At 48.8% G+C, this 16153-nt stretch overlaps 1 protein-coding gene across 1 annotated transcript in view; it reads left to right on the plus strand.

Moving 5' to 3' along the window:
• Window positions 1-16153, plus strand: part of MAMDC2 (MAM domain containing 2) — an 82523-nt gene that overhangs the window by 44357 nt on the left and 22013 nt on the right. The window contains exons 6-9 of the mRNA XM_040979208.1: window positions 2615-2871; window positions 8963-9056; window positions 10243-10386; window positions 11925-12190. Coding sequence (XP_040835142.1) covers window positions 2615-2871; window positions 8963-9056; window positions 10243-10386; window positions 11925-12190 — 761 coding nt within the window. The remainder of the gene's footprint in view (window positions 1-2614; window positions 2872-8962; window positions 9057-10242; window positions 10387-11924; window positions 12191-16153) is intronic.

The raw sequence follows: 16153 nt of genomic DNA on the forward strand, positions 1-16153 counted from the left end.
CAAATCCTGCTGAGCACAGTCATTCTGCTCAGACTGAAGGACCAGTTTCCTCTCCTAGAAGGCCTGGAAGGGCCAGACTGGAGCAGACTCACTGCGCTGGGCTGTGAGTTGCTCATAACACCAGGTACTGTGGGTGTCTCCTCCGGTCCTCTTTATTCTCTTTGGAAAGGAGCATAGGTGGCACCTACATTCACCCAGCCACTGGCTCCCCTTTTTCAGTGGGATTGTTCCCAGTGACACTCAGCCTGGTCTGAGTTAGAGTTTCTGAATCATCCCTACTGCTTCAGGTGAGATGATAAACTGAAGCAACCTCGAGTTTACTAAGGAGAAGCTAAATGTTGCTCCTTCTATCGGTCAGGAGTGCCCAGTTTTGGCAGCAAATGAACGGTGCCTAGGGAAGGGTGGGGACGGCGTGCGGTCTAGCCTGTGGCCCCATGCGAGATGTGGCACCAGCAGTCTCCAGCTGATTCCCAGCAGCCGCTCTGACTCACGTTGGGCAGGTCACATTGTGTTTGCTGTGTGCTTTCTGGGTCAGAAATGTGGCTGTGGCTAGCTTGGCCCAGCCCTTTGTGCCTGAGCTGTTAAATGTGGCATTTCTGCTGCAAATGCACAGATTAGAATATTCTCTGCCCAGCAAGTGAGGACATACCTTGTAGCCAAGACTGTCAAATGCTTGGTGGCTGCAACGAAGAGACATTTATAGTGGAGACGGGTGTGAGTTCTCCAGGTCAAACATAGTTATGCATTCCCTGTTTGTTTGGGAAATTCCTTAGGTTCACTGAGAATTTTCCAGAATCCTTGGAGACAGTCTAACTCCTCTAGGCTCTATCAGCTTGAGCTCTCAATAAACAAAAACTAACCTGGGACTAGCTGGAGTGGGAATTGTCGGGGAGAATGGGTTTCTAGGTCTGAGGAAGAAGCAGCCGCGTAGTTAAGAATGGGCTCCACATACTCATTGGGCACTGTGGACACTGCGTATAGAGCCTGGGGAGTTCTAGAAGGTCTGTGAGGCTGTTTTTTTATTCTGTTTACTTTCAACAGCAGGAGGAAAAACATCCATACTAACAAACACAAACTCTAGCCAAAGTGGCATTCATGTTTATACCAGTGCAGTTGTAAATGAAAACGTGCAGTGTCTTATGGGGGGAAGAGGTGCTGAGAGCCCATGAACGTTGAAACGTGAGCCCGGGGCGAGCGTGTTCAAGTGCAGGCTGAGAACCCATGAACGAATTGAGAGGATGACAAGTTGGCCCTCCATGTTCACTGGCTCCAGGTCAAGAGTGCAACCACTACGGATTGCAAAAGGTTAGACAGGCCAGGTGTTGTAGCTCAGCAAGTTAAGTTGCTTTCAGTGCTTGTATGTTGCAACAGAGCGTCTGAGACCAGTTCACAGCTCTACTTCCTACGTAGCTGATGTGCCTAGGAGGCAGAACGTGATGGCCCAGGTGCTCAGGTTCCTGTTAGCCACGTAGGATCCCAAACCGAGTTTCTAGCTCACAGCTTAACCTTCTAAGCCTAGCCTAACCCTCGGTGTTACAGGCATTTAGGGAGTGAACCTGCAAAATGCAAGATTCTTCCTCTCATTCCACCTCTGTATGTGTGTGTGAGCCTGCCTTTTGAATAAGTAAATATTTTTTAAAGAAGAAAGCAATTTGGAGAAGAAACCTATGTCTATACTAAGCAGATACAGATTTTATTAGTCCCTAAATAATTCCAGGTAATGCCAGTTCATACAGTGCATACAATTATTAGGAATGATTGGAAGTATACAGAAGGACATGTGTATGTCATAGGTAGACACTGCCCCATGTTGCATAAGAGACTTGGGCCTCTGTAGATGTGAGAGGCCACGGGCAGTCCTTGAACCAATCGCCCACAGACATGGAGGGGTAGCTGTCTTTGAGTCTCACTCCAGAGATGAGGACATTGAGTTCCAAGTAAACACAGTAACTTGTCCAAAGTCATAGAGCTGGTGGGACTGGAGCAGGATGCAAGCTCAGCTCCCTTCCCACACTTTTTCCCATTCTGCTACACAGTATTTCTGTTCTAACTGGCTGCCTCCAGCGGAAGTCAAGAGGCCAAGAGGGCCTGCCAGGAGTAGTGTCACAAGTTCAGATTTCAACTCTGCAGGGCCAGTTACCCTAGATGTTCTGTTAACAATGTGCAAATTGCCAAAGTGCAAAGCGTGACCTTTGCATGCCATGTAAAGATGTCCGGCATAGGGGATATCTTCTGCCCTTTGGGTAACCCATGGAGAGTTCATTTGCCATGCCCTTGGACATGAATAACTCAAAGACGGCGTGGGAAGGCGGCTTCTCAGGTGGTGCTGTTTCCGTGCAGGGGTGTGTTCAGCCTGTGAAAACATCAGGCACATTGCAAATGACACCTCTGCCTTTCTGTGTATTTACTTTTGGGCAAAAAGAGTGGATCTCATCTTGTATTTCATTAGTGAACCCCAGGTCCCGTCTCATCTCCCACCTGTAGTATTTGTCTACTCTCAGCCAGACTCCTTCCACAGCTCCCGCTGGACTGAGTGGGAGCCCACCCGACTCTCGCTGTGTTTCCGCCTGCCAGCCCTGCCTGTGTTACAGTCTTCTGCTTGTGTCATTTCCAGGCCACTACATGTACGTGGACTCAGTGTACGTGAAGCACTTCCAGGAGGTGGCGCAGCTCATCTCGCCGATGACTATGGCACCCATGTCCGGGTGCCTGTCCTTCTATTACCAGCTGCAGCAGGGCAATGACAATGTCTTCTCCCTGTACACTCGGGATGGGTCTGGCCTCTATGAGGAGATCTGGAAAATGGACACTCCGGGGAGTGCCACCTGGAACCTGGCGGAGGTTGAGTTCAGCGCCCCCTACCCCATGGAGGTAGGTGTGCAGGGGCCCAGCGGGGTTCTGCCTGGCCCACCTGCAGGTATGGGGGGGTCAGGACATTGTCTCTCCTCACATTCAATTTCTCTTTTCTGGACTTTGAGCATTTTTTTAAAGATAGGCATATTTAGAATTTAAAAAATAACTTTTAAACAAACAAAAATATTGTGCACAATTATGGGGTGCTATGTAATGTTTTGATGCATGTACATTTTATGTGATGATTAAATCAGGTTGATTAGCTTATCCGTCACCTCTACATTTATTATTTCTTCATACAACAGCCAGAGTTGAGCCAGTCCCAAACCCAGGAATCGGGAACTCAACCCGAGGCTCCCCCATGGGTGCGAGGAAGCCGACTACCTGAGCCACCACCGTGGGCACCTGCCAGGGTGGCATTAGCAGGGACTTGGAGTCAGGAACAGGAGCCAAGCACTGAACCAGCCACTGTGACACAGGTGTCTCCATGGCTGGGCTAGAAACCTGCCCCGGCCTCACGCTGTGACTGTAATCAGGCTACTGTGCAGCAGGACAGCAGATCCAACTGCTGCTATCCAAGGGTGATTTGTCCCTATTCAAGGTCTCCCCCTTACCCTTCCATACCTTCTGTGCCCTCTGTCTTAATGCTTCCTCGCTATCTCTTCAGTCTTCCTTCCTGGTCATCTTCATGTTCTAGCAAGAGTAGTTTTTATGGGAATGAGCATGAAAGAACCCAGTGAGCCAACAAGCATTGTTAGGTAACTCTCCCTCTGAACCTTGCACTGTGCTGGCAGAGATCAGAGCAAAGGAGCTTCAAATCCCTGAGCCTCAAATCACCCCTGTTCTTCCAGGGCTGGGGGGCAGCTCTGAGGTTACTCCTGGGGGTTCTTCCAGGCCTTGGGGGCAGCCCTGAGGTTACCCCTGGGGGCTCTTCCAGGCCTGGGGGCAGCTCTGAGGTTACCCCTATTCTTCCAGGCCTGGGGGGCAGCTCTGAGGTTACCCCTGGGGGCTCTTCCAGGCCTGGGGGCAGCTCTGAGGTTACCCCTCTTTTGGGGAATTATCTAGCTTCAAGGGAAGAACTTGAGCTCATTCTTGTCAGGATAAACATTGGAAAATCAGAGGTAAAGTTTTCTATGATGGTCCTAATGTTAGCCAGAGTATACTGCTTTGGTTTTAGACGAGTTAAAGTTATGTAAGTGGTAAATGACCCATGCCCAAAGAATTAGAAAAATCAGAGAAATCAATTCAAAGACCGTGGGCCAAGCCAGCAAGGATGAGCACTGATAACACTTATTTGTGCTTGTAAGCCCTTTGCTGAGCACCTGTGCTGACACGCATCTGCATCTGCATCTGTGTATGTTTCAGCACTGACTATCCAACAATCAGAGTAAAATCATCCTCATGCTTACAGATGAGGAAGGAGAAGACAGAGCGTACAAGGAGTTCCACGTCTTTTTTTCTAGGTCACACAGCTGGTCCATGTAGAGAGCTTAGGAAAGTTCCTGGACTGAAATATGACTGCGGCTGGAGGAGGAGACGCAGCTCTGTCTGCAGCCCCTGCAGCCCCGGGAGCCTCAGGGGAGCAGCCCTGTGCTTGCTCTAGGTGCCAGATCACTTCAGGTCCTCGAAGCTGCACGCAGGCTCTCAGCCTCCATGAGTTATTAGCACCGCACTTCCCGCGTTGCACTTTCTGCAGCACCTTCCCCAGTTTCCTTTCAAAGTGCAGATGAAGCAGAGGGCGCCTCTGGCGGCCTTTCAGTGATGCCACCTGGGGGCCTGATATGGAAGCGCGGAGAAGACAGGAGCTGGGTCTCGGTTTCCCAGCTGTCCCATCTAAGGATGGTGTGCCTGCCACTCCTTGCACTCCATCTCTATTTTCCTCCTCACCCCCTCTGCTCCCCAGCCATCCCAGAAAGAGCAGATCGCCTTGTTACAGAATGTGTGCAATTTCCTATTCCAAAGTCTGGCCTTCATTGGCTCTTTCAGTCCAGTGGGAAGTTTTGCAAGTTTGGGTTGCAAGGAGAAAAAGAATGCACACAGCACTTCAGAAAGTTTTCCTTTTATTAAAATGAAATGAGTCACACACATGCACCATGAAAGCGCTTCCTTTGCCAATGCTTTTTGGGCAGCCATAACTTCCTGGGCAGCCTTTATATGAATGCAGCCTCACGAATGTTTTGAAATCAGCTCTTGAGCAGTAATTGTGTACTGAGCCCCGGGATGTGTCTCTTGGGTCTACACAAATGTGGTTTTGCTCTTCCAGTTTGAATCCAGTTGCTGTGTGTTGTGAACTGGAAGGAAAAATACCTTTTTCTACAAACATCAGTTAATTTAATGTCACCATATTCTGAAATGAATTTTTAAAAAGGGAAATGAATGCTGCAGACTTAGCTTCTGAGCAAGAGAGAATGCGTTGGTCCGTGGACTGTAATTACCATGTCCCAAGTAGAAATACTTGCATTTTTATGCCCCTGCCCTGTGTGAATTGAATTCTGGCATTCAGGCCTATCAACCAGCATGCGGAGAACTCAGTGTCATGGGCCTGTGTCAACTTGGTGAACCTAATCGACTCTTCTGCATTCACAGACCAGCCACCTGCTCCTGGCCGGAGACGCTTCCAGGGCTCGCAAGGAGAAATCAAGTTCCAGGTTCCTGTGGGGCATTTTGTTAAAAATGAAAGGGACCTTAGGAACAGTCAGACTTTCGTTTTCCAACACTTCAAAAATCTGAAGCCTAAAGGCCAGCTTCATAGTGTAGAAGACCAAGCTTCTACCTGTGGTGCCAGCATTGTATCCTGAGGCTCCACGTTCAGTCCCACTCTGTGCTTGGGGCCTGGAAAGACATCTGAGGACCAGCCAAGTCCTTGGGCACCTGCATCGTATGGGAGGCCCTGAAGAGGCTCCTGGCTCCTTGCTTCAGTTCTGCTCAGTTCTACCTATTGTGATCATTTGAGGAATCAACCAGTGCATGGAATATCTCTGTTTCTTTCTCTCTGAATTTCTTTTAAAGATTTATCTATTTTTCTTTCTCTCTGTGACTTTATTTTGAAGATTTATTTATTTTTACTGGGAAGGCAGATCTACAGAGAGAGAGAAGGAGAGAGGGAGAGATCTTCCATCCACTGGTTCACTCCCCAAGTGACTGCAGTGGCTGGAGCTGAGCTGACCCAAAGCCAGGAGCCAGGAGCTTCCTCTGGGTCTCCCACACTGGTGAGGGTCCCAAGGTTTTGGGCCATCCTCCACTGCTTTCTCAGGTCACAAGCAGGGAGCTGGATGGGAAGTAGAACAGCTGGAACACAAACCAGGGCCCATATCGGATCTCAGAGCATGCAAGGCAAGGATCTATCCACTAAGCTGTTACATAGGATCCCAAATAAATCTTTGAAACTTTCTCTCTCTTTTTTTTAAAGAATATTAAGCATAAAATCTGAAGCCTAGGAAGAGAAGGGGCCCTTTCAAGATAATTGCTGGCTAGCTGGACTTGAACCAGAGTGTGCGTCACAAGAATTAACCTGGAAAAGAAGATAGGAAATTAGTTACGAGCTTTTAGGGACGTGAGGATTTCTGCCTCCCTTATTTAATCTCCTCAGTGTGGTCTTGCCAGCTCGGTGATCCCATGCCTGTTGCACAGGGAAGAAAATCAAGATTCTGAGAGGATTATTGAGGTACCCATGGTTGCCTAGCCAGTAAGTGATCAAAGTGTGATTTAATTCTCATTTGGCTATATCCAAGGTGTTATTCTTTTCTGATATCTTATACAGCCCACAGTGATTTTCTGGCTGCCAGTTTTTTGCTCGGTTGTTCTAATTTTTGAATTAATTGGAAGCATTGAGAAAGCAAAAAGACCTCAAATAAGATCTGGAGACCCAGATCCCCTTGCCCACGTGTGAGAGCAGAGATGCGTGCCCTGTGCTTGCATGCTGTGTCTGCCATGACACAGTAACAGCAAACAGGCAGCTGCTGAAGTTCAGGACCCCGAGTCAGAGGCCAGCAGCCCAAGATGAAGGCATTGCCTGATTTCTACTTCTGTGAAAGAGGCTTTGTTCATGCCTCTGCCCTCCTCCCGATCATTTCCAGACTGCTAGATCTGCAACCTCTTCATGGTGTGCTCTCGTGTGCCTGTCTCCCTCTGCCACCAAATCTCCCATATGGAATGGGAAGCAGATGCCAGTTTGACCTTGTCTTAACTAGGGACGTTTGCAATGAGATTATTCCCAAATAAGATCACTTGCTGAATTATTGGAGGCTGGCACTTCAACTTGAGAGTTTAAGGGGGACACGGTTCGCTCTGCAGTAGCCCTGACTCCCTGTGTAGCTGAGTATCAGCTGTCCCGTTTAGACAGGGCTTGACCGCTCCGTGTCACGGCAGTCTGTGCCATGGCACTCCATGTGTGTATGCCACCGCCTGGCCCTTGTAGGCCTCTGAGTTTCCAGTCCGGCGCTGCACTGTGTCTTCTCATGCTGTCAAGTCGCAGAGGGGACTGCACACCTAGGTGCTTTCCCATCACAGGGGAAGACTGTGCTGACTGCACCGTATCCAACATGGTCACAGGTAGGAAAGAGGAAACTGAGCTCGTGTGGAGTCAATAGCGGGAGCTGAATGTGCTAATCCGTCCTTTCTGACCACCAAACACATCTACACTTTGTGAGGTTAGGGCTGTCAACTCTGACCACTGCCTGGCCCAGGGCCTCAGGTGCAGGTCCACTAGGTAGAAGGGAAAGGGACACCCAGGGTTGGCTGCTTGAGGCCAGTATGGTAAAAAACCTGACCTTTTTCTGTCTACCCTAATTTCCCTTACATCAACATTCATAATGCTGACTAATTGCATGGTTCCTTCAGAAGTGGCATGCATACCAGCTGATGCTCTAAGGGAGACCAGGGAAACACAAATTCAAGGATTCTATGCAAGTCCATTTAACCAGTTTTGCCAAATGTCATAAACTGGATTGCTTAGAAACAGAGCTTTCCTTCTCAGCTCTGGGTGCTGTTGGTTCTAGCTCAAAGCATGCACAGATGTAGTGTCCAGGGAAGGCCCGGTGCTGGCTCGCAGATGACACCTTCTCTCTGTGGTTTGTCTCCACGTGGCAGAATGGACAAACCAGCTTCCTTTGGGCCTCTAAGAGCATGAATCCTGCTCATCAGGGCAGACCCTGCAGGAGGAGGATGTCTGCTTTGTGCTGCTGTGACCAGCTCCCTAAGGCTTGCTGTTTTAGGAGGAAATGAGGTTCCCTGGTGGTTAGAGGGGCAAATAGCATGAGCTATTGTCTTGGCTGGGGCCTCTGAAAGAAAACCAGCCACACACGTAAAGGGCAAAATGCATGGGGACGTCTAAGTCAAAGATTGATTCCTTACCTGGGAGGGCTGGAGGAGGCAGTAGAGGCCCGTGACCTTTTAGCAGTCCCAGCACCCCACCACCTCCACACCAGATAGCAAGTCTCCAGTAGGTGACCTTGGGGGACAGACTCCGATCACATCGTGCTGTGCTAAGACTCCGACCTAATGCCGTCACCTTGAGAAGTCGGATTTCAGTCTCCAATGGATGAACTTTTTCTGATGGTGGTGCAGGCAATGGGGAGCGAACATTCAGGCCATAGCAGGTTCATCATCCTTAAAAAAAAATTGCTTAGTTTAGTAGGACGCCACCTCAAACTCCAGCATTTGATAGCTAGATCTACAAGTCTTTGTGGCTTAGCATAACCTGGTTTAATTGACATGCCGCTTAAATCATGGTCAAGAGCTAGTGTTGCATCGCAGTGGATAAGTTTCCTCCTGTGCTGCCAGCAAGTCCTGGCTTCTCCATGTCCAACCATTCCCTTCTAATGCACCTGGGGACGCAGCTCAGCATGACTCTAGTTCTTGAAGGACTACCCACACGGGAGACTCGGAATGGAATTCCAGGCTCCTGGCTGGGGCCTGGCTCAGCACTGGTCATTGTGTTCATTTGGAAGATTTCTCTGTAACTCTGCCTTTCGAATCAATCAAATCTCTTTTTTAACAACGAGAAAGATCAAGACAAGGTACAGAAATTGTTGACTTAGAAGACGTTTTTAAATTGGAAATCGTGATTGCAATCATGAGAGCCTGACGGAAATGTCCTTTCCCCCTGCAGATTATTTTTGAAGTGGCTTTCAACGGTCCCAAGGGAGGGTACGTGGCTCTGGATGACATCGCTTTCTCCCCCGTTCACTGCCAGAATCACACAGGTGGGTCCCTTTCACTGTTAGAACTTCCTTTCTCAGCAGAAACATGTGGTTAAGCCTTGCTTTCATTGCTTCTGATTTCCTCATTCTTCCTCATGGCATCCTTGAGAAAGTACTTAACCAAGTAGTGGTTTGTTTTCCGAAGTAGTGCTCTCCTGGCCTTGCTCCCACAGAGAGAGGCTCGTTTTTCTGACACCACACGCCAGTTGTCATGTGTGAATGTGCTTTCATCTTCCCGGCCTGCCAGGAAAGGGAAATTTACTAATCTATCTGTTTTCATTCCTTTACAAGATATCTTGAGACTGTAAACACGAATGCTTATCGATGTGTTGGTGAAGTTCTCAGGTCTCCTCCTAACTGTGTGTTTGGATTTTCTCAGTGTTTAAAGGTGTTGGCATCTGGTAGACAGCTGAAAGGTAGTACTACGTGTTCCTAATTTAGTGCTCCGTCTTTCAAAGTGAACCCTCAAAATATTCTACCATAGTCTATTTTGCAATTTTATAAATTTGGTGTTTAGAAAGAGGGGAGTTTTTTTTTTCTGGTCTTTTTGTTTATTTTGGGTCAGTGTCTGCTGCTAATGTTGATCATAAATAATCGTTGTGTCAGAAGATACAGACAGTGCCCAACAAAAGAAAGTTATGTCTGGGAAAAAAAAACGGTTTCCAAACTGTATCTTAGACAGAAGCTGAGTCCCTTGGAATCCTCTCCTTTGGGCTTTCTTTTCATTTTGCATCCCTGAATTTTTTTTTATGACAAGGTAAGTGAATAAGTATTCACAGTCTTTGTATAATGAGAGGAAATTTTTTTTCAGAGTCTGGGAGTTGCCCTCGTCCTTTTGAAAGGCTAGTTAGATGCTCACCTGTCAGCCTTCCTTCCAGTAAAACCATGTTGTGTGTTTCACTTCTTCAGTCTCCCCTGACACAAGTGTAACCTTGTCTGTCCACTGGTTAATGGAGGCCGCAGAGACCCATGTCTGTCCACTGGTTTATGGAGGGCCTCAGAACCCCATGTCTGTCCATGGCTAATGGAGGCCGCGGAGGCCCATGTCTGTCCACTGGTTTATGAAGGGCCTCAGAGGCCCATGTCTGTCCATGGCTAATGGAGGCCGCAGAGGCTCATATCTGTCCACTGGTTATGAAGGCCACAGAGGCCCATGGGATTGATGCACTGTTTGTTCTGCTTTGCTCAGCCATGCCCTTCAGCACTGCAGAAGCAAGCTGTGACTTTGAGGCAGATCTCTGCAATTTCTACCAGGATAAAGAAGGTCCGGGTTGGACCCGAGTGAAAGTAAGACCCAATATGTATCGGGCTGGAGACCACACCACAGGCTTGGGTAAGTCAGGGTTTGTCTGTGAGGGACCTCCCAGGATCATCTCCGTGGCCTTTCTTATTCCATACTTGCAAAGATGTTGACACTACTGGGAAGCAAAGACTGTCAGTCACGTTTTATTGAGTATTTGTTAGAATTGGAATTCGAGTTGTTGAGCTAGTGGACGCATTTGCCAATTAATTCCATAGCCAAACCTTTGGAAATTATTCTACCTCACTTTAAATGAAGCTGCTTTCCAAAAGCTGTTGGGCTGCATTTATGTGAAATCTCCAGAGCAGATAAACATATGGAGATTGAAAACAAAGTAGTGAGTCACCATGGCTGGGGAAGAGGCGACAGAGAGTGACTCTCCAACGGACTTGGGCTCTGTGCCTGTTGGCGTCACCTCATTGTGGGTGATGCTCACGTGTGGAACTAGCATAATGAATGTACTACATGCCACCGTATTGCACTCTTTCAAGTGGTACCTTCTATAGTATGTGTATTTTACTGCATTGAAGATGCACACATTGGGGAAAGGAAAGCTCTCAGAAAGTGTTGAGTGGGCACTTACTGGATTTAAGAGGCTCTTCAAACACGGGCTTTGAGTGTTCTTTGTGTAAGGATTATCTGTGAATGTAATGACACCCTTAGAGTGAGAATTGGAGGAAACAACTTGATCACAAGGGATTTAGTCAGAGAGCATTTTTCTCTTTGGGCCCCCGGAGTGAATTTACCTTGAGGCTGAAGGTGAGGCTCCGAGGTGTCCAGCTGCACTGTCGCTGGGTGTGGCCTTCCAGGAGCCCTCCCAGTTCTGCATCACTATTGTCACAGTTTGACTACCTGGTAGAAATGCAGGAAGTGCAAATCCTTTCCTGACCTTGGCTAGACCAACTCTTGGGGACACTGTACTGAGTACCGCAGCTATGAATCCGCCTCAGTGGCTGGAAAGCTTTTCAAAAGGAAAAGGAAACATCAGATAAAAGCATACACGAATAAATGTATAATTGCAAGTTGTTGTAAATGCCATTGGGAGGAAAATGTGGACTTAAAAGATAAGCTTATTTGGCACAAAAATAATTTTGAAACTTATGCATAATTTGTATTCTCCACAATCTTTTTTAAGACATCTCATGTGACCAACAGCTCTGCCCAGATAAAAACTTCTGTCCTTCTGCCCCTGCTGGTCACCAGAAGGAAGGAGAATGTTGCTCTGGCGTTTCCTGTGCAAGGCTGCAGCCTGAGCAGCTAGGTGACTGACTCCCAGGGGGAGTCGACTCCTTTGTCTCAACAAATGTGTAAATCCTAACTGATGATTAGAATCCGGGCATGCGCACTAGAAAATCAATACTGTTTATGAAGTTTACTTTGATTTTGTTTACAACAGAAACAGTAGATATTTTCCGTCACTTGGAGGTATTTGAAAATGCTTTCTGTGATTTAAATATAGAAATAGTGTGTGATGACAAATTCTATTTCTTTGAGCAAATTTTTTCCACTTGATGATCCGAAGTCGATAGCTTTGTGTTCCCTGCGTGCTGACTGCTCCATCTTGCTTGCAGGATACTACTTGTTGGCCAACACCAGGCTCACCTCCCAGCCTGGCTACATTGGAAGACTGTATGGCCCCTCTCTCCCGGGAAACTTGCAGTATTGCCTGCGTTTCTATTATGCCATCTATGGGTTTTTGAAAATGAGCGATACCCTAGCAGTTTACATCTTTGAAGAGAACCATGTGGTTCAGGAGAAGGTCTGGTCTGTGCTGGAGTCGCCAAGGGGTGTGTGGACGCAGGCCGAGGTCACCTTTAAGAAGCCCATGCCTACCAAGGTGAGCAGCACCAGCGATCCTGCCTTCATGTTCAGCTGCCGGACGGGATCCATGCATTTCGTTTTAGTCTACTGGTGTTATGCCAGTTTTCTGTTGTTCATGGTGTCAGCCTTCCTCCCACGCAGTACCTCCTGTCACCAGCAAATTAATCCTGCAGTTCTTTTCTGTTCAGTGGGTCTCTGAGTCAGAGCTCCCTAGCGAGTTGGCTTGTTGATCCCTTAAGCTTCACTGAGAACAGTCTAGAGACGGACAGTAAGTCAACACTGCAAATCCACCCGTTAACCTGTAGTTTGAAGCTGTTTCTTATCTCTCTCTGCCTCTCTCTCGAGTGCATATACACTCAGCAATGGGAGTGTTAATCTGAAACAAGAGGACATGGGTGTGCCTGGTGTGCACTGAGGCTCCAAGGTCCACAGCTGGTTGAACACTGAGGGGAATGGGACCGACCCTGCCCTGGCCAGAGAGAACTGATGGCAAGGAGTTCTCAGCAGCCGGTCTTGATAGCGAAAATACAGGAAGATCGCCGGGGAAGGAATGTAAAAATCAAACAGTAACTCCTAAACTCAGGAACTCATAGACTTAAGACAGCTTTACAAATGCAGCAAATTCTGTTGTCTGCTCCTCAGAAACAAAGCTAACATGAGAAAATCCACTCTGCTTCAGGCTTCTGTTCAGTGAGTATTTCTTGAATGTGCTCTCCGTGCAAGAAAGGGGCTCAAAGAAACTTCAGATCTTGAGAAAGGTGGAGCCCCTTGACAGACAGGCAGGCCTGAGTTTCTCTTGTTATAAGCATCTGAGCAGAGTCATAGCTGAGACATTTTTACATTGTTCCCATGACAGTATCACCAGGTACTTTCAGTTCATCGGAACATCTGCCAGGGCTTCATTAAAGCTTCATAATGATTAATTCTCTGAAAATCTCCACGAACTTCCTTACCATTGCTGGGCTACGATGTCGCAGGCTCACTGATTGAGGAGGGCTAACGCAGTTACAGTAGCTCTGGCAGGACAGAAGTGTACAAGCGTTAGCACAGTTCAGAGACCCTGCAAGTTGTTCTTTTGATGCTACTGAGGTCCGCAGTGTGGTGGTAGTCTGTGGTGCAGCCCAGAGGGACTAGCTCCTCCTGGAGAGGACCACAGGCCCTCAGCGCCGCAGGGGATGCCCCAAGCATCTATGTGCAGCAGGACTGAGGCTCACTCACCGAGGTAGAACATGCAGTGGAAATGAGCTCACAAAGCATGAGATGGGAAGTGGGCGCTCTCGCGGTGCCCTCCTGAAGTCACGTTCCTCTTCCATTGCCTGTTTTTCTTCCCGGCTGTCTGATTTTGGCCCCTGTCATTCTGTTGACTCTACACCTGTGCTTCCACCTGCTCATTGGCTCTCCTCCCTCCATTAAGATGCACCATATTTGCAGACTCTCTGATAGGAACGATTAGGAATTTATTTTACACTGTGCCTTCTTTTTCCCCCGCTTCCTTCTCACCACATTTATTTAAACATGTGAATTTTCCTCTTGGTTCCTGTCATAACTTTAATACACTTAACTATTGTTTTTCTGTAAACTTCGGATGGTTTCTTTCGACACCTTGAAAAGGGAGATGGATCAATTTTCACCCCTCCATTCCACTGAGCTCTCTTGCACCCTTCATTTTTCAAATTCTGCTACACAATTGGTGTTGTCATGGCTTGTAAAAATTTCTATTCCTTCACTTAAGCCTCCTAGGCTCTATCCACGGCTGTGTTTTCCACCATTGAATCCAAGGCTGGCTGTGCCTTTGTGTGCAGTCATTCCTCACACACCATTCCCAGCCGTTTGCATCCATCTCCAAATGCTGTCAGCCATGAAAAGCCACATCATCAGTGGATGAGACTTGGATATAAGACTAAGGGGATAAGGAGTCCTGTAGGTCGATTCCAAAACTTGAAAGACCCATCCCTCCTGCAATTCCTGTTTGCTCCCCGACATCTGCCCTCTGGGGAAACCTGTGGCTATACAAACCCTTTCACTATCACTCTTGGGGAAAGGCACTGCTTCTCACAGCAGGCACCTCCCCGGCTCTGCTTCTCACAGCGGGCACCTCCCTGGCACTGCTTCTCACAGCGGGCACCTCCCTGGCACTGCTTCTCACAGCGGGCACCTCCCCGGCTCTGCCTCTACAGCAGGCACCTCCCTGGCACTGCTTCTCACAGCGGGCACCTCCCCGGCTCTGCCTCTACAGCAGGCACCTCCCTGGCACTGCTTCTCACAGCAGGCACCTCCCTTGCTCTGCTTCTCATAGCGGGCACCTCCCTGGCTCTGCTTCTCACAGCAGGCACCTCCCTGGCACTGCTTCTCACAGTGGGCACCTCCCTGGCACTGCTTCTCACAGCGGGCACCTCCCCGGCTCTGCCTCTATAGCAGGCACCTCCCTGGCTCTGCTTCTCACAGCAGGCACCTCCCTGGCACTGCTTCTCACAGCGGGCACCTCCCTGGCACTGCTTCTCACAGCGGGCACCTCCCTGGCACTGCTTCTCACAGCGGGCACCTCCCTGGCACTGCTTCTCACAGCGGGCACCTCCCTGGCACTGCTTCTCACAGCAGGCACCTCCCTGGCTCTGCTTCTCACAGGAGCATCTCTTTAGCTCTGCCCACCTCCCCCGCTATGCTTACTGCACATAGAGCAGACTCTGCTGGCCCTGCCTTGGGTTTCATGCACCCCTCATTCTTTCTGCCCGGACTTCTCTTCATTTCAGCTTCAGGCTCAGTACGGGAGTCCTTCTCTGTGCTCCGTAGGGTAGGTTAGAGTTCTCTGGGCATGCTATGCTTCTCTGTCCATCTTGAGGCAGCGTGACGCAGTGCTTATAGACACAGGGTGTCTCTAGTTTCAAATGCTCCCAAGTTTTCTTGATTGCTTTATTCCTTCATTTTCCACCTGGAGCAGACATATGCTTGACATACAGTCAGCACTCAATTGAGTCTCTTTCCCGACACGTACATTCTGACTTTCAAGTAGAGAGTCTCAATCCTCGTTCAAATCACCTGGGAAAATTTTAGGTCTTAACGCTTGAGTTCCCCCAGAGTCAGAAAGCAGATATTTAGATAAACCTAAGCATGCTGGACATTTAAGAAGGTGTGGTCTTTTGATCAGGGAGAAAAGGCAGCTAAGTTAGGCAGAGGGTGTTGGGCTACAGTGTGTTCTTCCTGACCTCCAGGGAGCCCTGAAGCTAGTAGCCTTTCAGAGTTGTCTGTGTTGCCATAGTATCTTTATCATCCCATACTGGCTAGCAAATAGGTGCCGGCAACTGCCCAGCCGCAGCACTTTCCCGAAAATGGTGACCCTCTGTCTGCCTGCTGGGGCAGTAAGCCCTCGGGTCTGTGGGGTGGTGCCTGACAGCGTCTGCTACACCATAGGTCAGGCTCTCCGGGGATGGCACTGGGAACCCAGTGTGCACTCAGGGTGACTCTCACAGGCAGCGCAGACAACTGGGAAGGAGAGGGCACCGAGGAAGACTGTATACTTGAGCCTTGCTGCCGGAGAAGTCGCACTGAGGCAAGGGCATGTCTCGGCAGTGAGGCCCCAGCCCTCCGCCCCAAGTGCTGAGTTCCTTGCGACTCTTCAGTTGGGCTGCTGGTCTTCCAGCCTCTTAGCAGCCTTTCTGTTAGGTGGATCGGAAGACATAGGCTGCATTCGTAGTCTTTGTGTGCACTCCTTAAGCCGAGACACGCCTTCGAAGCTTCCAGAGATGTAATACCGAAACCCCTCTGATTGTTTCCCACATGTGGTTTCTGTCCACCGAGGGCACAGGACTCTGCAAATGTTCTTGCCGTTTAGAAAGGACTTAAGTCATGCAGCACCCAAAATAAGCACATGGCAAACAGATGTCAGCTGCTGCAGTCTGTCTGGAAGCTTCCACCGGCGGCTCTCTACGGTTCAGCCCAGTGCTTGTTCTAATTCCAAACTGACGGCAGCGTAGGAGGTTTC

This window comes from Ochotona curzoniae, unplaced genomic scaffold (assembly GCF_017591425.1).
Source record: "Ochotona curzoniae isolate NIBS_2020 unplaced genomic scaffold, NIBS_Ocur_1.0 contig_3050, whole genome shotgun sequence".
NCBI lineage: Eukaryota > Metazoa > Chordata > Mammalia > Lagomorpha > Ochotonidae > Ochotona > Ochotona curzoniae.